The sequence below is a fragment of the Nicotiana sylvestris genome, chromosome 6, assembly GCF_000393655.2.
Source record: "Nicotiana sylvestris chromosome 6, ASM39365v2, whole genome shotgun sequence".
NCBI classification, from domain to species: Eukaryota; Viridiplantae; Streptophyta; class Magnoliopsida; order Solanales; family Solanaceae; genus Nicotiana; species Nicotiana sylvestris.
Window position 1 is genome coordinate 184,318,132 of NC_091062.1, and position 26,815 is coordinate 184,344,946.

The following is a 26,815-nucleotide window of genomic DNA, read 5'->3' on the forward strand; positions in this document are numbered from 1 at the left end:
ATGGTGTGTCTTGTGAGGTGTTTACTGATCATCGTAGCCTCCAGCACTTGTTCAAATAGAAGGACCTCAATTTGAGGCAGCGGAGATGGTTGGAGTTGCTTAAGGATTATGATATTACTATATTGTACCATTCGGGAAAGACCAATGTGGTGGCCGATGCCTTGAGCCGAAAGACGGTGAGTATGGGGAGTTTGGCACATATTCCAGTTGGGGAGAGACCTCTTGCGGTTGATGTTCAGGCCTTGGCCAATCGGTTCGTGAGATTAAATGTCTCGGAGCCCAGTCGGGTATTGGCTTGTGTGGTTTCTCGATCTTCCTTATATGATCGATTTAGAGAGCGCCAGTATGATGATCCACATTTGCTTGTCCTTAAAGACAGAGTTCAGCATGATGATGCCAGAGATGTGACTATAGGTGATGATAGGGTGTTGAGGATGCAGGGCCAAATTTGTGTTCCCAATATGGATAGGCTTCGGGAGTTGATTCTGGAGGAGGCTCATAGCTCGTGGTATTCCATTCATCCGGGTGTCGCGAAGATGTATCAGGATTTGAGGCAGCACTATTGGTGGAGAAGAATTAAGAAAGACATTGTGGGATTTATAGCTCGGTGTCTCAATTGTCAGCAGGTGAAATATGAGCATCAGAGATCGGGTGACTTGCTTCAGCAGATGGATATTCCCGAGTGGAAGTGGGAGAATATCACTATGGATGTTGTAGTTGGACTTCCACGGACTTTGAAGAAGTTCAATGCTATTTGGGTGATTGTGGATCGGCTGACCAAGTCCGCGCACTTTATTCATGTGTGTACTACCTATTTTTCAGAGCGGTTGGCAGAGATCTATATCCCTGAGATTGTTCGTTTACATGGTGTCCCAATTTCCATCATCTTAGATAGGGGCACTCAGTTTACTTTGCAGTTTTGGAGGTCTGTACAGCGAGAGTTGGGTACTCAGGTTGAGTTGAGCACAACTTTTCACCCTCAGATAGACGGATAGTCCGAGCATACTATTCAGATATTGGAGGACATGTTACGTGCTTGTGTCATTAATTTCGGAGGGTCATGGGATCAGTTTCTACCGCTTATAGAGTTTGCTTATAACAACAGCTACCAGTCGAGCATTCAGATGGCTCCGTATGAGGCTTTGTATGGGAGGCGGTGTAGATCTCCAGTTGGTTAGTTCGAGCCCAGTGAGGCTAGGCTATTGGGACAGACTTGGTGCAGGATACCTTAGAAAAGGTGAAGGTAATTCAGGATAGGTTTCGTACAGCGCAGTCGATGCAAAAGAGTTATGCTGACAGGAAGGTTCGAGATATGTCCTCCATGGTTGGTGAGAAGGTTTTGTTGAAGGTTTCGCCCATGAAGGGTGCTATGAGATTTGGGAAGAAAGGAAAATTGAGTCCGCGGTTCATTGGACCTTTTGAGTTGCTTCGGAGGATTGGGCAGGTGGCTTATGAGCTTGCTTTGCCACCCAGCTTGTCGAGTGTGCATCTGGTATTTCATATTTCTATGCTCTGGAAGTATATTGGAAATCCGTCTCATGTTTTGGATTTCAGCACGGTTCAGTTGGATGATGATTTGACTTATGATGTGAAGCCAGTAGCTATTTTGGGTCATCAGGTTCAAAAGTTGAGGTCAAAGGATATAGCTTCAGTGAAAGGGCAGTGGACAGGTCGGCCCGTGGAGGAGTCTACCTGGGAGACCGAGTGGGAGATGCGGAGCAGACATCCTCACTTGTTTGAGGTTTCAGGTATGTTTCTTGACTCGTTCGTGGACGAACGTTTATTTAAGTTGGGGAGGATCTGACAACCCGGCCAGTCGTCTCATGAGTTACCACTCTGTTTTCCCCCATTTCTGCTTCTTTATGCTTCGTTATCCATGTTTTGTGGTATCGGGTTGGTCGGATCGAATCCAGAATGATTTTTGTTAAGGTTTGAGACACTTAGTCTCTTTTAAGGAAGTTTAAGTTGGAAAAGACAACCGGATGTTGACTTATGTATTATAGTGCTCGGATATGAGTTCCGATGGTTTGGGTAGCTTCGGGAGGTGATTTGGGACTTAGGAGTATGATCGGAATGAGTTTTGGAGGTTCGGAGTAGATTTAGGCTTGAATTGGCGAAGTTGATATTTTGGCGATTTTCGGTTGGTAGGCGAGATATTGATATAGGGGTCTTAATGGAATTCCAGAAGTTGTAGTAGCTTTGTTATGTGACATGTGTGCAAAATTTCAGGTCATTCAGGCGTGGTTTGATTGGGTTTTTGATCAAAAACGGAATTCGGAAGATTTTGGAAAGTTAGGCTTGCATCCGATGTATTTTTGGTTAATTTGATGTTGTTTGAGGTGTTTTGAAGATTGGAATAAGTTTGAATAAGATTTTAGGATATGTTAGTGCTTTTGGTTGAGGTTCTGGGGGCCTCGGGTGAGTTTCGGGTGGTTAAACGGATTAAATTTGCATATTAAAAGTTGCAGGTTTTAGCTTCAGATCTGTTGCAGGTTTTTCTTCATCGTGATCGCGTGAGGAGGCTCACGATCGCGTAGAGCTGTCTCAGGGGGCATCCAGGTTATTCTTCGCGTTCGCGTAGACAGGGTTGCAATCGCGCAAATGTATGTTTCTGTGCATCGCGGTCGCGTGGTCTCATTCGCGATCGCGTAGTTGTGAGACTTTGAGCATAGCGCTCGCGTGGGTATATACGCGATCACGTAGAGTGAAATTTTGGGCCAGCGGTGTTTGTGCTTCGCGATCGCGATGGGTTTTCCGTGATCGCGATTAAGTAAAAATAAGAGCTGGGCAGAATATTTTAAAAGCTCATTTCCGCGAATTTGAGGCTAAGTTCCTCCATTGTTGGTCGATTTCGAAGCTTTTTGAAGGGGATTGAAGAGGGATTCAAGGGGAATCACTTGGAGGTAAGATTCTTGGACTTAAAACTCGATTCTAATGTGAATTCCACCTAAATAATCATGGAAATTAAGCCAAAAATTGAAGAACTAGGGCTTGAAAATTTAGACCTTTAATTGGGGATTTGAAGGACCATTTGGGATCGGATTTGAGAACTTTTGATATGTATGAACTCGTGGGGAGATAAGAAATCTATTAATGTAAAAATTATTGAATTCTGATACATGGGCCCGGGGGTCGAGTTTTGGTAATTTCGGGATTTGTGTCATATTTTGATTGTTTTCGCTTGGGCTTCATTCCCTTAGCATATTTTGACGTCCTCGTTCTGATTTTGGTTAGATTCGACGCGAGTGGAGGCCGATTCGAGGGGCAAAGGCATCGCGAGTTAGATTTGACCGGTTCGAGGTAAGTAATGATTGTAAATGATGTTCTGAGGGTTTAAAACTCCAGATTGCACATCGTAGTGTTATATTAAGGTGAGGCACACGCTTGATGACAAGCGTGGGGATGTGCACTATTGGGGATTGTGACTTGGTCCGTCCCGATTGATGTTTTTACCGCGTATTTAACTTAAATCTATTTGTTATCATCATTATTTGGGTTGAATGGCATATTTGGGCCTTGTGCCAACTATTTGAAGCCTTCGGGGACCTTTACTGGTATATCCTCACTGTTTTGACTTTATACTTGACCCTCAGTCATGTTATATTTCACTGTTTTTCGTACTCAGCCAGGTTTACTCTGTTTTAACACTTATATGATCTTTTAAATGGTATTTTGGGCTGAGAAACATGTTTTACTACTGCCCGAGTGGCTTGTGAGGATTTTTGACTGAGTAAGGCCGAGGGCCTATGTTGTGAGGAAACATTTGATACTGATTATGAGGTCGAGGTCCTGAGATATGTACGCCACGAGGTGGCTTGATTGATATGAGGCCGAGGGTCTAGTGATGATGTCACGAGATGGCTTGATATTGCGCTTGGGCTGTAAGGGGCCCCTTTAGGAGTCTGCACACCCCCAGTGAGCGCGGGTACCCATTGTGATGTGAGATTGAGCCCGAGGGGCTGGTATTGTTCTATGTGATTGTCCGAGGGGCTGGTACTGTTCTGAGATGTTGCCCAAGGGGCGGATTTGTTGATATTGTACCCGAGGGGCGAGCCTTTATGTGTTTATTTTTCATAATTTGACTATCAATTACTTGCTTAAACATTTAAAAAGACTTTTCATGAAATTATATTTGAGTTAAAGAATTCTACCTATCTTTCACTTATTTACTGTTTTTAAATGGCTTTACTGCTTCATTATAGAATGCTTTATTCCTGACGTGTTTTCTTACTTTCAATCGTTATTTACATTTGTTAATCACTGAGTTGGAGTACTCACTTTACTCCCTGCACCCTCTGTGCAGATTCAGGCATAGCTGGTCCTGCTCCCGAGTGCTGATCATCTCCAGCTTCAGGCGGACATTCGAAGTTCACGAGGTAGCTGTTTGGCGTCCGCAGCCCCGTGCCTCTACTCCTTTATCACTTCTATTTCTTTTCAGACAGTTGTACTAGTTTATGGACTTAGCGGGTTTGTATTATGACTTATAGATGCTCATGACTAGTGACACCCCGATTGAGGCTGTGTATGGGTGTTCTTCCGCGTATTTATGTTATCATCTGTTATTTCGAATTTATTTTATCATGTTTAGATTGTTCTTAATGCTTAACTGTAAAAAAATTGGAAAACGGGAAGTGTCGGCTGTCCATGTCTTAACGAGAGCCGTCATCACGATCGGGTCGGGGTTTAGGGTCGTAACAAAGGCATACTAGAATTCTAAGCATGACGAACATTTGTTTTAACAATGGCCAATTGGAAATCTTTCACATGGACTAAGGCCAATGTGCATAAATATAAATAAGATTCTAGACAGATGATTTATCCATCACGGTGTCTCTTCTGCTTTGTCCCTCTTAGTACGTCGACCACCTATTTAAACATACAGAGACTAAATTTTATTTTATTTTGATTGAATTAGGCCGATAAACCGCCCGATAAGAGCTAAACCGATACCAATCCGCCCAATATCTTATCGGGTGGCTAGCAGATTAATACATTTAAAAACCGTATCACGCCCTGAACCTGGAGAGGTGTGGCTTTCACCCAGTGCCGTAGTGGCCCGAGTGAACCACTTTGTAACTCATTCATTCCTTTTTATAACTATCAAGGGCCAGCATGACCACAACTCGTAATGTAAAATTGTAAGTGGGCAAATGTTATATCAATGAACCATTGTTCATAAAACATGAATACATATGAGTCGTCAAGGCCTCTAACATACTGTACATAGTAAACCTGTGTCTACAAAGCCTCTAAGATTATTTGACATAAAATGGGACAGGGTACTGGCCTACCCATAAGTCTGTAGCAAAACTCTGACATGTGACTCATAGACTCGGTTGCACTCCGAATGAGATGGAGTCTTACCTATCCTTTGCTGAATGCCAATCTCATCTACGATGAAGGCTCGTCAAACTGATTATCCATACCTGCAGGCATGAATGCATCGTCCCCAACAAAAGGACGTTAATACGAATAATGTACTGAGTATGTAAGACATGTAAATAATTATGTATATAAAGGACATGGAAGAAAACGTGGACTAAATGACTCAGCCTGTAAATCTGGATGGCTCTGTAAATCATGAAATATTTATAAGGTCATGCATATGCATATAAATGTCATGTAATGCATAGGTCTGTACGTACATAACATCATCAAGCCTCTGAGGGCATCCCATCATATCATTTCAGCCACTGGGGGCAACATCATCATTGTATACCAGCTGATCAAGTAGTGATGCATATATAACGCTGTAACCTTTTTCCCATATCCCATATACATATATTTACATATATACGCGTATATAACGCCATCCGGTGCCACCGTGGGCAAAATCATCAACGAATACCAGCTGATCAGGTGGTGGTGCGTATATAATGCCGTAACGTTTTCCCATATTCTATATACATATATACGCGTATATAACGCCGTCTGTGTCATGGGTAAATGCACATGTAAACGAGTGCAATGCATGAGAAATACGTTAATAAAACTCCTCGGAACGTCATAAGACTATTATACCTCTGACTAATATCGTGAAATAAACTTTTTTCAACTTACGTATTTTTTTGAGACCCATGAACAGACAATAGAATAATAAGACTTATGGGAATTCAAAAACATAGGCATCTCAAATACTTTTATGAATAAAGTCATTTATAGAAATTGTGCGTTTGCTCGTTTCTTCTGTATAATTTGGATCATGCCAAAAGAAAGAAGGGATAATCTTAACATACTTAGAATAGGAAAAAATCCGTATGATATTTTTGAAAAAGATCGCACCATATATCATTAAGTAAATCTCCATAGACACGTAATATTAGCAGGTCGCAGCAAGCAAACTCGCTATTCAACCTAACAACTTTCTTTCAAGAGGATCAGAACGTCAGAACTGACTATTTAAGCAATCAATACAGCTTGAAGCAATTGAATGGAGAATTCTGCTGTTTCGAGCAATCAAAAGCGACCAATGGTGAAAACTCAACCATGTATTTACGAAGCCACCTTATAGTTAGTTATGCCAAGTGAGTCAACTGTCCAAACTATGGCCTCCATGTTCTTGTTTCATGTATCAGATCTCAATTATTACCAGGATTAGAAGTGAGGAAAGCAAAACCAGCACTCCCTATAGGATTTTAATGACTACCACAAATTCTAATTCATCAATATATTCAAAGCAACAAAAGGAAAAGAAATTCAAAATTTGAAGTCCAATCGATCATCAATGCAATCAGCAATGTATTGTCTGAGCTCAGCACAGTAATCCAAATTATTTCTTATGCTACTATCTCAAAAGTACATTTAAGTTCTCAACACTAAGCTAACCTGAAGAGAAGCTCCTTAAATCTATCATAAAGATATTTAGATAAATCCTATTCGGAAAGGGGACAATCAACGTAACTGAGGCATCCAACATATGATCTCTCTTTGTTAGAGATATATTTTGTTAAAATTGATGTGGCCCCACGGCTTAACCACAATTCCTTAATCTTGCCACATAATCCTTATGACTTAAAGAGACATATATTTAGGTTGGCTTATTGCCACGTGGGGGTTTAATCTTATCCCGTTCTTTAATTATCCAAATTTTAATTAATCTCTTATTAAAAATTATTAATTACCCAACTATCCATATAATTAAGAATTATCTCAACTTACTTAAAATATTACTCACTTTTAACATACTTTATATAACTTAACTAACATGGTCATGTGGTGTCATATAAAATTAATACATACACTATTATTTCGTTAAAACGTCCATGTAAAAAAAATACATATATTTTCTCAACTTCTAATTTTCCTAATCTCATATAAAGAGTAAAAAATTTCGTACGCTTAATTCTTAAAATGATAAAATAATTTCTATTCTTAAAATATAACCTTTTTTTGTGAGAAAATAATTTCTATCTTTACAATAAACAAAGTCTTATAAATTTTCTTATATTATGAGTAAGATTTATCATATCCAAAAATAGTAATAATGATAACTATCCAAAATTATACTTATAAATCTTTTACTAAAATACTTTACTTAAAAGAAAATACCATACTAACATAATGTCTATGTATCAAGGTTGTAAACTTACATGGTCTAATAATAATAATATCTTAAATTTTCTATAACCTCCTAATAGACATAATCCCTTTGAACTAATGTGGATTTACTAGAGCATATCATAATGCTAAAGTACGAGATGTAACACCAATAACCGATAAGCCAAACCGTTAAAATTAAATAACAATCCAATCCGCCGACAAGCAGCCCTAAATCATCATGTTCCAAAAGTAAGAGTAGGGTCAAGAGTGACGTAATTGGCAAGTCGTGTGCATCTGATTCTCATTCCACGTCGGCATATTCTACGTCACAGGTGTCCCCATAATTTTTCTGAATCCGTACATCACGAATTTCTCATTTTCTTTACCATTCACTTCCCGGGCCCACTCCCCATCTCTTGCACCCTCCGCTCTTCATGGATACTCTCCTTCTCCGCCGCCAGTCGTTGGCGATGGAGACACCGAAGCCGAGCCCGAAACGTCCATGCTGCTCCGCCACTTCGGGCTTAAACCCTAAATCCACCACCAGTTCCAATGGTTTCAGTTCCTATATCGATCACGACGTGCTCTTGGAATCGTTTCTCGGTCTCTCCGATTCCTCCTTTGACCTCTCCTTCAATCGGCTTCTCAGTTCTAAAGCTTCCGATTCGGAACAGAATGATATGATAAACCGCGCACTTCGATTAGGATCTGCACTTCTCGAAGCTGGCAAACGATCTGCCCGCGCGCGCGATTCCATGCATAACGCCGTCGTTTGGGCTCTTCCCTCCGATCTAACTATAAAAGTATGTTCTATTCATATATACCTTCTTTTAATTATTGGTGTATACGTAATTGTTACATCTGGAAATGTGTGTAGCTTATAGTTACTAATCTGATTTTGCTAATGCTTATTTTTTGCTTAGTTATTTTTCCTTTTCCAAAATTTTATTCTTTTGTTTCTGAGCTTGGAGTTTGAAATGTGTGTAGTTGTACTATTCATTTCATGTTCTTTTTTTTGTGTATAGAATTTATCTTAATGGATGAATTATTTTTGAGAGCTGTTTGTTTTCAGTAGTTGGTGTTTATTAATAATCTCGTTTATTATTAGTTATGTACAATCAGTGAATAGGATTGATCTGGTTCGGCTTCCATACTTTACTAATCTTGTGAAAGTAAGCCACTAGGATAGCTTTTGGAATGTGCTTTTGTTTCATTGTTTGAAATTTGAGGTCTATATTGTTGATACTTGATAGTTGTACTAAGTACTCAGATATTTGGTTATCCTTGAAGATTTTTATAAATTGGTTCATATAGAGCAGAAATGCATAGAGTGTAGTTGGGGTTGAGGCATAGTTGTTTGAGTTGCTTGATATTTTTCTGTGTCTGCGGAACGATGAATACTTGTATTATCATGGCATTACAATGAATTGGCGATAAAAATTGTTGATGGTAAGGTTTTGACTCTTACTAAATGTACAGTTGAGGATGGAAGCAATTTGTGCTTATGAAAATAAGATAATGTTTTGGTGGTTATTTTTTTGGGCAGGTGTTTTCATTGCTTGACACCCAAAGTTTATGTTATGCTGCGGTTACAAGTTCCTTTTTCAAAAATTGTGCCGCAGACCCTGCATGCTATGCTAATGTTGACTTGATCACAGTGGTTCCTAGAGTCAATAATGTTGTTGTGGCAACAATGGTTCACCGTGCTGGAAATGGACTCCAGTAAGAGAATTGCCGTCCTCTGCTTCATAACTTCAATCTTCTTCCTTTTAAAGTTTTCTTCAGTTGGTTTTTAAAAGACTAATTCACATAAGAGCCCCGAAGAACAATAGTGAATTGAATATGCTGAAAAATACAGTTATCACTTTAACGCTACAGAGTAGACCCATGGAAACATGTTGATTTAGGTCTTACACGTGAAAATGTTATGTAAGAGAGTGAGTAAAGGATGGTAACTACCTTATTCTAAGAGGATATCTCAAAGAACATTGGATCAAAGTGCACAAAAGTGGAATACTTGAGATGTTATTCATCTTGACCTCAAAAGGCTGTTATACAAAGAATATAAATTGGTATTTGCACTGGTGGACAAACACTGACTTTACTGAATGCAGGTCTCTGAAGCTGGGCTTTGTACCTGGCCCACTTGCTTCATCATCGGGGTCTTCTCAACCAATGGTTAATTTTATAAGGAAATCTACAGATGCTGCAGGATTCTCATGGAATGATAAGAGGTCCAGGCAGGGCAAAGAGTATTCTATTCTTACAAGGTCTTGCCTAGCACCTCTGAATGCGAATAATGGAACTCCAGGGTATTGCTCCATTCTTGATAATGCGATGTTATGTAATTTTATATACTGATTTTGTATATATAAATATTGTATAATATCTGGTTATTTATTAATTAAAAGCTGAAGTACTAAGTTGCTTCTTCGCTCTGCCTTCTTGGAAAATTAAGAGCTTGCTTGAGAAGGTTGCACCTGTACAATATCGAAAGATTGGACAATACTGCACTTAACGCTGCATTGTCAGCCTGCCCATCTTTGCTTGATCTGGAAATTGTTGGCCTGTAAGTATTGGAATTAATAGTTTCTTCTGTTTTATTCTTTTGTGGTCCAAAATTGCTTATGCATACTGCTGAAAAGTAAGTAGAAGTACCATGGATTTAGTGCCTTCATGTTTGATTGTTGTTTTTTGACCTTCATTGAGAGGCTAAAGGCATTCGTGAACAGATTCTTGGTGGGATATTTCTTTGTCTTATTAATCACTCAAGATAAGCATTTGAAGTTAAATAATAGGTGGCAGCATGAGTTCTCTTTTAGTTGCTTTGTGGGAACAGCACAAGTATAGCCTCATGTTTTTAGTTTGGTGTTTGTTATTATTGTGAACAACACAGAGCCCAAGTGATTTAAGTACTTCGTCTGAAACACCATATTTTATATCACATGTTTCTGGTTTGTATTTTTCATTCTTATCAACAGTAGATTCCAATTAATTGAAATACTTCGCCTGAAAGTCATTCGTTTGTTCAAGTAAAAAGCACATTACCTTCTTTATCAAAAAAAAAAAAAAATTAGAATAACTCACTACTTTTTAGTTCCTTCTGTCACAACTCATTTATTTTGTTGATCATTTACTCTGAATTATTTGTCAACAACATGGATAGTACCGGGGATCCAATAAGACCATAATTTGTTTATAGAGCCTGTTTGGCTTAGCTGATTTAGAGTAGCTGATAAGCATTAGGTGCTGAAAAACACTTTTAAGTGCTGAAGCTGATTTAAAAAATAAGCAGTTACGTGTTTGGATAAAAGTGCTGAAATTAATAATAAGCAGCTGAAGAACTGGGTGTACGAAGAGTTTTGTTTTAAAAAGAAGTATTTTAGGGATAGAATAGTAAATATTTGGTTAAACCTAAAGTGCTTATAAGCTGAAATTTGATAAGTTGGGGGAGACCAACTTATGACTTTTGGCTTATAAGCACTTTTAATTTTACCAAACGCGTAGATAAGCCAAAAAGTGCTTATAAGCTAGTTTGACCAGCTTATAAGCTTAGCCAAACACCCTCATACTAAATTCTAGTACAATCATGATAAATTCTTATTCTTTTCTTTTTTTTTGTGAGCGAATGGCTCCATTTCTAGTTTCGTCTCTAGTTTCAATGTCAGTGATTATAACATGAAATGTTTTGTTCATCTGATAGTCATGTGGAATTAAGGCAGACACTGGAGTCTATAAGTAAATTTTGTCCCTTGATTGAGCGTCTATTCTTTGAATCGTCAAAAACAGGTGCATTCTTTTATCTTTCTATTTGCTTTTCTTTTGCTTTCTTAATAGCCATTTAACGAATTTTTTCCATAATCCATGTTTGTATTCAGGTCGAGACGACAGTTTGAAACTGCCAACATGCAGTGATCTAGTGAGCAATTGTCCTCACCTATCTTCATTGGCTCTAAGGGGATTTAAGTTGCATGATTATAAAGCTCGCATACTCGCTAAGGTCTGTTTTTTGAGAATGAAGCTTTTCAGTATATTGATCTTCTTTTGCGTTTCTATCCAGCGTTTCAAGGCCTTGTTTGGGTCTGTATGCCATTCAGATGGAATTACGGGGTGTGTAGCTATGTCTTACTATACAACTTGAGTCTAGTGCAATGAAGCTATTTGAAGCTGACTTGCTTCTAGTTCTAGCAAGTACCTAGCGCTGTCAAATAAAAAGCTAATGTCTCATGCTATACTATTTCCTTTGTTGGTACCAGAAACCAGTCTAGACTAGCCAATACATGAATTTTGAGTTTAATCTGGATGACATTTGTCAATGATGCTGTTCTTGCTAATTTAAGGTGAGTTGACAACTATATTAGAAGTTGCACGGTGAAGCTACTTCTTTTGTATAGACTACATCAACATTGTTTTGCAAGCTCGGCTTTATCACTTTAAGCTTCACGCTGTATAACACAATGATGGTTGCATTGAGATTGTCTGCACCATCAGTACCATTATGCTTGTTTTCATCAATGCATCAAATTTCCTGAAAACTTGGTACTTTTTCATTTGCCATTTGTAAAGAAAAGGAAGCGTTTTATTTTAGAATCTGCTGCACATGGAAAGTTTTAAGAATTTTCTTAATACTTGCTTTGTCTATGGTTTCAAGGCTCATCCAGACCATGTGGCTGAACTGATGAGATCATTGACCTGGAAAGGAATACTCTATTTTATTTTTGACAGATTCCCCTAGATTTAGTATAAGCACACAAGTTTGTTGATCAGACAAACAAATGACTCAGATCACTAATGCAGAAAAATAGAGTGAAGTTCTTAGATAGGAAATAAGGCTTCAGAGATATAGATACACACACAAGAGGATTTAGCACATTTCGGATTCGGATTCTAGAAAATGCAATCCGAATCTTATCCGAATTATATCGGATCGGATTTTAAAGTTTGGATTGGACCGGATTTCGGATCGTATTATTATGCCTCAAAGTTGCAAACTAATATGTATATTTTCTTTGTAAAAGAGACAATACATTAAGAAAAATTCATATTTATGCAATTATGATAGTGCTATGGTGTCAATATAGCTAAATCTAGCAATTGTAAAGGTATTAACTTGGAGGAAGATGTAAAGGAAGTACTGACTATCCGAAATTAAAGTGTAGTATTTATACATTGCCTAATAATTTCGGATCGTATCGGATTAAAATATACCAATCCGAATCCGATCCAAAATTCGAAATTTTAATAAACACAATCTGAAATCCGATCCAATCCGAAATTCGAAATCCGAAATTGAGTGGATCAGTTCGAATTTCGGATATCCGATCCGAATGAGCAGCACTATTCATATTCATTTAATTATACACCGTCCAATTTTGATTTTTCATGGTTGTAACGTTGAACTATTACTTGCTGATCCAGTCATTTACCTGGTTCTAGTGATCTCTCTATGTTACCTAGGTGCAAAGCTGGCTTGACTGTAAATAGTTTAGTTTACTGAAGAAGGAGCTACAGAAACCTCTCCCCTTTTGGGGCTGTATGAAAAGACTGCACATTGGGTTTTTTAGCCTACACTCTCTTTTGAACTCCTTAAGCAACATTGAATTAAAGCATCATCTCAGAATTGCTATCGGTTGAGCATTTATCTGTATTTTGTTGTCATTTCTCTCTTTTGGCCTAATTGATAAACTCTTCAGCTTGTGACATACTTGAGCCAAGAAAAAGTTGAAATGCTATGTCGTTAGCAATTTTACCCCTGATGTTGTTATTTACACTGGAACTTAAATGTTCTGTAAACTTATAATTTATCAGGTAACTTCGAGAAAATTTCTAAAGTTAGACCACTTTTGTTCGAGTTGGATTTTTCTACTCTGTGTTAGAGTTTAGGAGGCGTGTCAAGCTATGTGTCAATCATGTAAATGTTATATTTTGGGTGACTACATTGGTTGCTTTTCCAAGGGAACCTCATTGTACAATCCTCGGTTTTGTTTATTTTTGTAGGGATTTCGTAAATTGAGGTACATTGACTTTTCAACATCCTACTCGATTACTGGTGCTTTTCTCAAGTAGGTTTCCCATTAGCCCCTCCGACTCAAGTTTGTATATGAACTTGTGATCTTTTTAGCACTATTTTTATTCTAATAGCATTCACATTACAGGAATCTAGGAGGCAGTGTGGGTGGGGGCTTACTCCAGGTATTGATTTTGAGGGATTGCATGCATTTGAAAGAAGTAAGTGTTCTTTCCCCCGAACATCCTCGTTTCCCATATCTGGTAGGAAATAAATGGGGAAGTAAGTCGAGAAAGGAAGTGGTCTTAACTTATGTGGACTGTAGGTAGAAGTAGCAAGGCTGTTAGCAGCAGTGCTTGCAGGGGATTTTGGGCATCTTAAATATCTTGTATGTATAAACTTCTGCTCATAACAGTCTTACTAAGAACTTTGCACCTTTCGTTTCCTGTTCTCTTTATTGATGGTTTCACTTGAACTGCTTTCACACAGGATATATCTAATCGAGAGGGTCTGGTATCTGAAGGTGACTGGTACCATCGGTGCTACAGCCCTAGGTAGTACAACTTCTAGTTAACTTTTCAACATCATTAAGAAGATAGACTTTTGACTTTCTGGTTGTGTGTGCCAATCAGCTTTATTCCTATAGTGCGATTGTCAGAAGAAAGGCCCGATTTATGTGTTTTAGCAGAGTTTCCTTTGGAAGGCAGGTTGGTTTGTTCTTCCATTACTTGAACATGAAAATAATTGGTGATCCATCTGTGCTATTTATTTGTTTCCCTTTATCCGTCTTTCACAGCTTTAATGATGTTGAACAACATAACAACGGTGATGTGAATAGCGAAATTAACTCCTCATCACACTTGAGCAGTCTTGCATCTGATAGCTCTTCATTCATGAGTGCATCAGAGAGCAGTGATAGTAGTGATCAAGGTAGTGGCAGCGAGGATAGTTCATTCATGTATGAAGAAAGCTCAGATGAGGTGGACCAAGGTTCCATCTAAGGTGGAAATGCCCTTTCACAAGTGTTGACTGCATGACAACCGTGTATTTGGTATTGCCTCTCTCTCTCTCTCTGATTCCCCTTTCCCTGGTCCTCCCTTAAAAGGGGAAAAAAAAAAGATTTCAATCTGCAAGAAGCATTTTGCATTCCCAGAGTAAGTGTTGATAATGCTACTCTGAATTGATTGTGTTGCCTATAGAGCTGCTTATTTAACTGGTTTTGATGTTGGTAACAGCATTTTCGTGGAGAGTATTCCATAGTATAGCATCTGCTGGTGCTGTTGAAGATGGGAAGATAGTAGAACCGAGTTGAGAGAGAATTCACAAGCTCACGTCAACTCATTTTACCTGCTTCATAAGGTAGCCAACAGTTGCTTTACTGAAGCAATACAATGACACCGAATAGTTTTACCTAGATAGAACAAGGACAACTTTCTGTTCTTTCTTTCCCTTATGAGCGAGCATACAGGCAATCTGTCTCGAGGTCTCTTATGTGATGAAGTCACCAATCAGTTGTATACAGCTGATCAATTTTTGCTTGGGATGTGCTTACAAGTGTATACCTATATCTATGCTAATAATGAAATGCAGTTACCAGATAATAAAAAACTCAGCAGCATAATTCTTAAAGGTGGAGACTATAATGTTTTGTGCCATTTTTCTATGCTTCTGATCTTTACTCTTTAGGATGAGGGGTTGGGTATAGGGACGTCAAATTGGCCCAAAAAATCGTGACGCGACTTACTGCCTGGGTCGGACAGGTCGGACTAAAAATATACTTATCGATGGCTCATTTTAGTTGCTTGGAACTTGGATTAATTCTAGGTAGCTCAAGTCAAACCATAAAAAACTTTATAAAAAAGTATAAACATTTGTTTGTTTAGTCAATTGGAATAATTCTGGATAGCTCAAGTTGACCCATAGAAAAGTTCTCTCGCTGCGTTTATAACAAAATAAAAATTGTCTTCTGTTATAAAATAAAGACGGTAAAGTAAAGACAAGTATAGAGAGAAATTGATACATTATTTGAATTCAAACTGATGTACATAATGAATTGAACTGAAATCTCTTCTATGTAAGTTGCTACTGCAAGCTGCTATGTAAGTTGCTACTATATCAGATACGGATAATCTTCTACTGAGAGTAATGTTTATCCATAACACAGTACTGAAAGGATAAGTTCATTGTACCAGGTATAGATAATCTTCTACTAGGGGTAATATTTATCCATAATAGAGTACTGAAAGAATAAGCTCATTGTACCCAGTATGGATAATCTTCTATGGGGGTAATGTTTATCCAAAACGTAGTATCGAAAGGATAGGCTTATTATACCCGGTGTGAATAATCTTCTACTGGGTAATGTTTATCCATAACGGAGTATCGAAAGGATAAACTTATTATACCCGTTATGGATAATCTTATATCGAGGGTAATATTTATCCATAATCGAGTACCGAAGTGATAAGCTTCTTCAGGAGGCTTATTTCCAATAGAGTACTAAATAGATAAACATATTTACGGCGGAGTACCATATGGATAAGCTTCTTCAGGAAGCTTATTTACAATGGAGTACTAAATGAACATCCATAATATAATATATTTATAACACCCCCCTTTGGATGTTCATTAAAAGATAATGTGCCTCATTAAAAACCTTAGTAAGGAAAAAAGAGTGCATCGCGTATTTTATTCCCCTAGATGAAAACCTTGTTTCAAATATTTGAGTCTCCGCATTCTAATCTTGTATCTGCATAACCAATACGATCTGCACCGCCTATAAATGCATAACAATTACACTGAGATAGAGTATTTCAGGACCAAGGAGTTCATCATCCTCTTCTAGAAGTCGGAACGAATGCTTATTCACTTCAATTGATCGAACACCCATTGATGTACTTAATGGGTGTGTTTTGTCCATGAAAAAGCGTTTAAAGACCATTTCTGTATAGGCAAATTGATGGATCAAGATCTCGTCTGCTAAATATTCAATTTGCAGACCAAAGACAAATTTTTATTTTTCCAAGATCTTTCATCTCAAATTCTTTCTTAAGATATTCAATTGCCTTTTGGAGCTCTTCTGGAGTTCCAACAAATTTTATGTCATCAACATAAACAACAAGTATAACAAATTCTGATGACATTTTCTTTATAAAAATATATAGACAAATAACATCATTTATGTAATCTTCTTTCAGCAAATATTTACTGAGGCGATTATACACACGCGCACTGATTGCTTTAAACCGTACAAAGATCTTTATAATTTGATCAAGTACATTTCTCAAGACTTTGAATTATATGTTTCAGGCATTTTTAATCCTTCAAGGATCTTCATAGAGATTTAATCAAATAAGTCATATAGGTTAAGACTTGTATCTAAATGGTATGACATCTTCAAGTGTCTGGACTACTGGTCCGATCCTCACAATCTTTTACAATATTGTGCACTATATTGTATCAAATATATCGTCGACAATCATTTTGTGTCAGTTCCTAAGCGACATAACTTGTTGAGATCTCATCACTTTCTTTATTTTCAGGTACCTGAACTTCTTCGGGAGTTTCATGAAATGTTATGTTGTGGGCTCTTCTAGAGCTTATTTCCTCCTCATTATGATCTTTTTGATCATTAGCTCCTACCATTTTTCAAGGATTGTTACCTTTGGAACCGATTGGTCTACGACGCTTCATGCGTACAGTAAACTCTATCCTTCAGGGACTTTAATTTTAATAGGAGCATTTGTAGCTGAAATATGATATTAAATTTTGGATCAGCAAATGTTTCTGGCATTTGACTTAAATTATCTTCTAAGTGAGGATTATATTAATGATAATTCGATTCATATAACATATTTTTCAGTTGTTTATTCCATCCCCCAAATGTTAGAAAAATTAACATATATCCCCAATCTTCTTTGGGAAATATATCTTTGTGTATTGTGGTAGAGAAATTAATCATATACCACACATCAAAAGATAGTAAAAATATTTGATTTCTGATCCTAAACCAATTGTGAGGGGAGGACTTTATCATATATTGTTGGTCTAATGCATACAAGTGTTGTTGTATGCAATTTAGAAGATCTTAGACCAACACATGAAGCTTTGTTCTCATAAAAGCAACAGTTTAGCCATTAGTAGGAGGTATTCAATGCTAAACCAGCTTGGATATAAACCGGTATTATCAAGATGAACTGTCTTGATTTTTCATAATCTGAAAGTTATGCTCTTAATTGATAAAAGCAATCTCAAATGCCAAACTGCAGGTTGACAATAAACATACATGTAACTATATTATATATGCATCTATAAGTGGTTCACATGACAGGTGAATGGGCTCATATTCACCTTTTATATATTTCAGAATCAGGGGTCTTAGTCCCAACTTTAGTTGGTATAATTAATTTATTATGAGAACAAGCAACACAGGAGAATTCTTGAAGAATCTTCTAGTTCTTCAATATATGCTTATCTGAATTCTTAAATAGCTCATTCAAAAATGGCAAATAAAAACTTCAAGTTTATCATGACATGTGCTATCTCTTAGTAAAATTCTGGTTTACTATGGCATAAATATTTGCATTAGTAAACTTTTGGTTTACCGTAACTGCTTTTACATTAGTAAACTTCTAATTTACTGTGATACATGATATAATATAAATTGAAGAATAAGGCGGGTAACTTCTCACATACATATTATTTTACCTCCTATGATTGTGAAAACATGAAGATTTTCAATCTTCCAGTCATTTGTAATCTCAATATAATAGTCATTTGTATTAGTAAACTTCAGGTTTAATACAATATATGTTTTGACCATAATCATATAATATGAATGACATATTTGTATATAAACTCTTCGAGAACCTTCATTTATTATCCACAATCTAATATTTATTAGATACTACTGGTGTCATGTGTCTTCTAGGCAAACAGTTAGCTCTTCAAGAGTTGTTGATGCATTTTGTACTATCAAATATTGCTCATACACTTCTGGTATCATGAGAGAAAATCACAATCAAATAAACAATGTAAAACAATAGTTTAAGCACAAGAAAACTCTTCTTATAATATTTTCCTACTTTAGGAGGTAATTTCAATTGTGTTACTTCTTTAGGAGCAAATTTAAAATACGAAATATTGAATATATATCCTCTCAATTATATTACCTCTTCTGGAGGTGAATTGTAATATATTCACATCAAGAGTGCATTTATATTTACCAGATTTATTAATATTATCACACTCATTTCAGGGAATGGATTAATATTATCAAAAGTTCTCATCCTTCAAGAAATCGAACATAATTATTTGAATGCGCATTAATCACATCAAATTGTGATTCTTTAACCTCTTTTAAAATATTTACTACTTCAGTAGCAAATCGAGGCGTGCATTTAATATAGAGAATATTTATGTAGCTTATCTTCAATTGTAACCATAAAAAGCCTAAATTATCAATTCTGGTGATCATAGGCATATACCACTTCTGATGGTTAACAAAATATCGTTACAATGAGATATACGAAATATAACCACTTCTGGTGGTTGTATATTTCTTGCAAACTCCGCTAGAGTTTAAGTTGATCTAATAATGTTATCCATATTCTTCAAAGTGACATAAATAAGATATATTATAGTAAACATCATTATCAAATCATATTTTTTCTTTATGTACAACAATTACATAACCATACTATCTATTACAAACAACAAAAATTAAAATATTTACATTTCTATAGATTCACCACCGATTACATGACTTGTTTCTCCTTCTGAGAGTGCAAGGTAATCAGCTACATCCAAATGCATGAAGTCTAAATTATCTTCAGAAATAAAATTTGCTTCAGCATTTTTCTCTGTTTTCTTTAGGGAGGCTTGATAAAGCTCAACCAGGTGCTTTGGCGTACGACAGATACGTGACCAGTGCCCTTTTCCTCCACAACTATAGCATGCATTTTTTGCATTTGGTGCTTGTACCGCTTCATGCTTTTATTCCTTCCTTTTCCACTGCTGGTGATGAGGAGGGTTCTTTGGTGCATTATTATTACCATGATTAAAATTTCTTCCCCGACCACGGTCATGACCACGACTGGGGCCACGACCTCCTCCACGCTTAGCTTGGTGAAAGTTCGTCTCATTCACTTCAGAGAATGGACAAGAACCAGTAGGTCGGCTTTCATGATTTTTCATTAATAGCCCATTATGTTGCTCGGCTACAAGAAGATGTGAGATAAGTTCAGAATACCTTTTGAATCCCATCTTTCGATATTGCTGCTGCAGGAGCGTATTCGAGGCATGAAAAGTGGTGAAAGTTTTCTCCAACATATCATGATCACTAATATTATCACCACATAATTTCAATTGGGAAATAATTCTAAACATAACAGAATTATATCCACTTATAGATTTAAAATCTTGTAGTCTTAGATGAGTCCAATCATAACGTGCTTGTGGAAGAACGACCACCTTCAGGTGGTCATATCTACCTTTCAAATTATTCCACAGTATGACTGGATCTTTAATAGTGAGATATTCCATTTCCAGGCCCTCATCAAGGTGATGGCGTAGGAATATCATTGCTTTGGCACAGTCTTGATTTGATGCCTGATTTTATCCTTGATGGTGTCTGCCAGACCCATTGCATCAAGATGAATTTCAGCATCAAACACCCAAGATATGTAGCTTTTGCCCGATATATCCAGGACTACAAATTCAAGTTTAGAAAGATTTGACATTATATAGAAAAAGAAAGTTCGTACCTTGGATAATTTCAAAGTATTTGCTCGAGATGGCAGAGTCTCGTGCTGATAACATGTTATAAAATAAAGACTGTAAAGTAAAAACAAGTATAGAGAGAAACTGATATATTATTCGAATTCAAACTGATGTACATAATGAATTGAACTGAAATCTCTTCTATTTATAGAAGAAAGGAAGCTGATGTGTAAGCTGCTACTATACCATATATGGATAATCTTCTACTGAGAGTAATGTTTATCCATAACGGAGTACTGAAAGGATAAGCTCATTGTACCAGGTATAGATAATCTTCTACGAATGTTTATCCATAACGGAGTACTGAAAGAATAAACTCATTGTACCCGGTATGGATAATCTTCTACCGGGGGTAATGTTTATCCAAAATGGAGTATCGAAAGGATAAGCTTATTATACACCGTATGAATAATCTTCTATCGAGGGTAATGTTTATCCATAACGGAGTATCGAAAGGATAAGCTTATTGTACCCGATATGGATAATCTTCTACCGGGAATAATATTTATCCATAATCGGATACCGAAGTGATAAACTTCTTTAGGAGACTTATTTCCAATAGAGTACTAAATAGATAAACATATTTATGGCGGAGTTCCATATGGATAAGTTTCTTCAAAAAACTTATTTACAATGGAGTACTAAATAAACATCTATAATATAATATATTTATAACATCTTGGTTTTATTATTAATTTTTTTCTAAAACTTGTGATGCATCTTTAGTTTAGTCGACTCGATCCATATTGTTCCAAGTAAACTTTCGTGTATGATAAGATTATATGATTTGGTTTACAAGAAAAATAACTTAAGAAAGCTTGATAAGTTACGTCACTATGGCTGATCTATTTTGAGATTGTTTTCGTTTCGTAAAAAATTATCATTGTCAGTACTGTGTACATTTATAACTAATAGCCTGTCTATCCAAACTAGAAAAAATTGCTTATTTTGAGAATTTTATTTTTTTTTTTGGAAAAAAGTACTTTTGGAGAGAAATATTTTGTGTTTGGCTAATCAATCTGAAAAATATTTTTGAACAATAATTTATATTTAACCAAGCTTTCCAAAAAGTGCTTTTAAGTATCAAATTACGAATAAGGACATAAATAGATTTAATTAATAGTTGATATTATATGAATAAACCAATTATCTCAAATATTTATTATTAAAGATAATAATTAAGTTTTTTCATTTTATTTAAGTAAAACATGAAAATAAAATTAAAAAGTATTTTAATTCTTTCTAAGATGATTTAAATAGACAAAATTACAAAATAATGAACTCCATAAGTTGATCTTGCACTATTTTGGCTCAGTTACAAGTTTACAAATGTGTAGCCAAATATCAATAAGATCTTTTCTTTTCTCATTCCCTCTAATTATAACAACTTCATCTATTCCTACCTACCCCTATTGTAGCTCTCTCCTCATTTTTCACCCATAAATATTTAATTTAATTAATGAAAAAGAATCATATGCAAATAAAACTGAAAAGAAAAATCAGTTCCCCATCCAGTCAACACTCATTCGTGCCTTCTTCCATAACCAATACTTCTCTGTTTTTTTTAAAAAAAAAAAAAATTGTATATCTTCATGTTTATACATACCTATCACAACTCCAAAACGCAAAAACTGACGCGAGAAACCTAAAATCTCATCTCCTTTAATGCTAATCTTGTTAAATTTCGATTATGATTCTGTGAGAAATTTAGAGTGGGTATTGTTTGAACTTATTAGAAATAGTCTAAGGGGTCGTTTGGTATGAGGTATAAGAAGGTATAAGGATGGTATAAAAAGTTAATACCACCTTAATACTCTGTTTCGTTAACAAACCAGGTATAAGTTATCACGGTGTTAATTTTAACATCGGGATAACTTATACCTTATAGAATGTGGGGTAACTAGCACCGGTATAACTTATATCTTCTTCTTAGAAATTATGCAATTGTCATTCTTAATACAACATATCAAACAATGAATAAACAACAATCCCAACATAACTAATCCCAGCATAACGTATCCCAATATAACTTATATCGGCATAAATCATATTCCAACCAAACGACCCCTAAGTAGGTTGTACTATACAAAGTTTGAAGTTATTTGCCGGAGATTTGGACTAGTTTTATACAAGAATTGCAAGTGAAAATCGTACAAAAATTTCGTCAGCGATGCTTATACACTTTTATACAAAGAGGTACAGTATATATATAGTTGTATAAAAGTGTATAAAGATGTATAATCACAGAGTGAAAATATTCTTGATACACTATGTATATAGGTGTATAAGAAGAAGAAGAAAAAGAAGAAGAAGAAGATCACCAAATATCTATAAATAATGTATCAACATTGGATATAATAGTGTATAAGTTGTGTTTATACACTATTATATACTATTTATACAATATTATACATTATTATACAAATGAATCCTATCAATGGAGTTTCACGTATTCTTCTTCTTCTTTGGGCATCCTCTGAAATTTAACTCAAATATAACCTAAAGCTACTCCAAATCACTTGAAATTTAAGTTTTAAACTCATCTTGATGATTCCAATCAATTAAGACAACACCCATTCCAAACAACTAACAAATCGGAAAACTCAATTTCTGAAATTTAACTCAAATATAGCCTAAATCTACTCCAAATCACTTGAGATTTAAGTTTTGAACTCATCTTAATGATTCCAATCAATTGAGACAACACCCATTTCACACAACTAACAAATCGGAAAACTCAATTTCTGAAATCGAATCTTCAAACCACTTGTAATGGTGACTTTTATTTTTCAAATCCTTAGTTAACCATTGAAATCCGGAAAAGAATTGAAGGAGAATAACAATAGTAGAGAAATTTTGTGGTGCAAAGGCTGACATGGGAAGGAGAAGAAGAACGAAGAAAAAAGGGGAAAGAAGAAATAAGGGGAGAGCTAACTGGTGAAAATTAATTTTCAGATTATGTACAACCTGGGCTATACTGAATAAGGGCTTCAAACATGGGTCATTCTCTGATGGGTTGTTGGACCAAGTGACAAGGGATGTAATTCTCCCATTTAAATATAGGGGAAGTTACGCCATATACCTATCTACATGGCCTCTTTACACCATATATCCTGAAGTCAAAAGTTCTTAAAATAATTACTTCATACACCTTTTTTGTCCAACAATCACGATTATATAGGATAATATCCCTTAAATATAGCCATAACTAGAGGTAATAAATTGAATATTGCTATTTACCTCTCTCAAGTTTATCATATTCCTAGAAAATACGTTACCTTTTACAATACAAACTCTTCAAAGTAAGGAAATTAAATATGAATTCCATAATAAATAGCAATATTCAATTTAAACCATAGATATTGTTTAGTTTATATATTCAATATAAATTTACCGTAATATTCTTAAAATAAAGAGGCGTATTCGTTTTTTTATATTGATAACATTTACTTTATATATTATTTAGTTTAAAACTTAGAGTATTCACTACATCTATGATAATATTCAATAACTACACAATGATATTCAATTTATATCATATTATTATTTCACTCACATATTCAACTAAGTTTTTGATTTACAACTCAAAAGTATTCTAATGTGTATCATAATATTCAAAATATAATACTAGAATATTCTATTGAAGTATCCAATTAAAATCTAATATTACATCAACATTACTAGAATATACTAGTAAAGAGAAGTAGTACTCTAAACAATTTCTAACAATATACCAACCTTGTTCCACTCGAGGTGGAAGTGGACTCTCAAGATCTTATAACAACTCTTTACTCAAACAATGTCTTACATAATAATTTGGCTACTGATTGCAGGTACTTCCTGGACAGGTTAGGTAAACCTGTAGTGCTGCATGCGTACAGAAAACAGAATACGGTTGCAGATAAATTAGCAAAGGCGGGCTGCAATTTTGTAAACTACTCAACAATGCATGTTTTGAATGTTAGCCCAGACTATGCTTGCACAGTTTCTGAACATGATAAGAGTGCAGTTCTGGAACAAAATGAGAGTGCGGTGCAAGAACTTGTTTTGAAACACTATAAGCCTCACTCTGAAAACCTTAATATTGTAAATAGGTATTGTAATAGTAACTTGACGGATAGTAGTACTGGTATAGCTTTTATAATCCTTTAGCAACAACAGTTGGTGCAATATCATGTAACGAGCTGCAAGATATGTAGTCATTCTCGGTACGCAATGTTTAATATTTATATATATCTATCCTTTAAACAAAAAAAAAAAACAATATACCAACATTTAATCATAAAGTAGAATAAATTATTAATGCAATTTACTATTAAAGTGTGTTGGTTTGAATATAATTTTGGTTTGAATATTGTATTCCAAATTAGGATATTGCAATATATTTGATTTGAATATTGTATATCAATTTAAAATAGTGTGGTATGCTTGATTTGAATATCGTATTCCTTATTAGAATATTGTGGGTTGCTTGATTTGAATATTGTACTCCAATTTAAAATATTGTGGTATGCTTGGTTTCTAACAATACTGAAAGCTTCTTTCCACCATTGTTGTCACCAAACATTTCGCCTTTTTAGACCCGGACCCTAGTTTTTACCATATCGTAGTTTTTTCTACTATCTTTTATGCCATCATCCTTTTTGGATGCTTGAACTTTAAAATTTTGAGATCGTAATTTTGCAATCTAGCATCATCATCCCTTTCAGAAGCCGATTCATAGATTGCATATGGAGCTTCATTCAATAATTTCACTTCTCTCGATTGAATTTCAATGGGAGAAGAAACTTTATCGCCCTTTCCAGGTATTTTTTTTCCAGTGCTATGGAAAGCCAATTTTCTCTTCATCCTTTCCTTAACTTTTTGCTTGCTATTTGCTTGAGAGGAAAAACTTGAAAAAAGTGATTGTGTGATCGAACCAGTAAGAAGGAATAGATGGGTACAAGATGCTTACTCCAATTTTGAGAAAGATATAATATTATCTCAATTACTGTTGGTTGAAGATATCCTAAAAGAATATGGGGAGATAATCTAATCCCTTAAAAGGTGAGATATGTTTAATGACATATAATGATATTAAAGATTTAAGAAGTAAATAAAGTTTTATAAAGTAGGTATAGAATGTAAAATAAATGTTTTAAAAGTATATGGAGTTAACTGGTATTTTTAATGGGTAGACCACGTAGATTATCCTTAAATATATCAAAAAAGCATTCAACAAATATAAAAGCATTTATCTCAAAAGTCATCATATTAGAAAGCTACCTAAAAATAAAAAGAAATATCTATACATTAGGAGAGTTCACTAATATAATTTCTAATTATAAGTATTAGATTTAAAATAAGTAAGGTTATTTTGATATATACCATATTTGGCTAAGGATATTTTTGGTAAGAAAAAAAATTAAAATTGCTTTTGCTTCTATAAGTTACTTTTTCTGATTCTCTAAAGTTGTTAAAAAAGTACTTTTTGAAGGAAAAAAAACACTTTTGGTGCGGGGTAAAGCTCGGTAAAATAAGCTATTAGAAAGCTTTCGTAAACCTTGAAAATCAATCTTACAAAGGACTTTTTTATTCTTTTGACTTCTTATAAAAAAAAAGTGTTATTTTATTTCTAGGAAAATTATAAAATCGAATTTATCTTTTTGCAAACGAAACCTTTCGGGATTCCTTAAACCCAACGCCAATTATATTCAACTTGGAACCGATATCAGTGCCTGCTGAAAATCTTATCTCCTACTTGTGCAATTGTGCAAATGGATCGCATCTTATACCCATTTCTATAGACCAAGCTAGTTCCAAAGTTCGAATTGGCTTCTTTTTCACTCCATTACATATTATTTCCTTTGAAATTACACAAAAAAATGACTAAAAGTCTCGCAACAAAGTTGAAACTTGAAAAGCGAGATGTTTCTTGGTGAAGCCTTTCTCGTTGCGATTACAAACTTCTTGTATCTGCTTTGGTCTACAACAAAATAATCTCTTAAAAATTAATTTTTTAAAAGCCTGCCGAAGATAAGAAAAACTTCCGCCATCAACCGGTGTATAATTCAAGATATTGCATTAGCTACTGTGAAATTTTTTATTTTGTTTATTTTCATGGAAGAACCTCATGCTGATTCTTTCTTTTTTATCTTTTTTTTTTCTCCTTATGTTGATTAGTACCTCATAATGGGCCAAAGTGTTTTTCTCATATGGAATTTTTACATTCCTATTCCATATAAGAAACCATATTACCCTCAATGTTTAAGGTTTGATTTAATTACATTTAGTATACCTAATTACCAATTCTATACCATAATGTGTTTTAACTGTACAATTAATGTACCGTATATCACTCCTTAATTAATACTACCATATATTCCTCCAAATCCCCACCCCCCACATTAATGAATTTGAATATGAATATCATCAAATCATCCACTTCTTCAAATAACAAGAGCACAAAACCAAGAAAGAATGGTAGCAATATAAGTAGTACTCAAAATG

General features: G+C 35.3%; 1 protein-coding gene across 2 annotated transcripts; it reads left to right on the forward strand.

The window, feature by feature from the left end:
• The first annotated feature begins 7,935 nt into the window (after positions 1–7,935).
• LOC104236530 (F-box protein At4g02760-like) lies at positions 7,936–15,175 on the forward strand. Of its 2 annotated transcripts, XM_009790474.2 has the most exons (13): positions 7,936–8,342; positions 9,086–9,261; positions 9,654–9,851; positions 9,998–10,108; positions 11,243–11,328; positions 11,418–11,539; positions 13,537–13,601; positions 13,695–13,767; positions 13,872–13,934; positions 14,036–14,100; positions 14,179–14,253; positions 14,343–14,597; positions 14,782–15,175. In XM_009790474.2, exons 1-12 carry the CDS (start codon positions 7,974–7,976, stop codon positions 14,545–14,547), a joined length of 1,608 nt encoding a protein of 535 aa, XP_009788776.1. In that variant the 5' UTR covers positions 7,936–7,973; the 3' UTR covers positions 14,548–14,597; positions 14,782–15,175. The 2 variants fall into 2 exon arrangements, with proteins under 2 accessions (XP_009788776.1, XP_009788784.1); XM_009790482.2 differs by lacking the exon at positions 13,872–13,934.
• The last annotated feature ends 11,640 nt before the right edge of the window (positions 15,176–26,815 follow it).

Coding starts and splice junctions, on each gene's coding strand:
- LOC104236530 (XM_009790474.2), top strand. CDS start 7,974: ATGGATACTCTCCTTCTCCGCCGCCAGTCGTTGGCGATGGAGACACCG. Junction 8,343..9,085: donor CCTCCGATCTAACTATAAAA/GTATGTTCTATT, acceptor TTTTTTGGGCAG/GTGTTTTCATTGCTTGACAC. Junction 13,935..14,035: donor TTGGGCATCTTAAATATCTT/GTATGTATAAAC, acceptor GCTTTCACACAG/GATATATCTAATCGAGAGGG.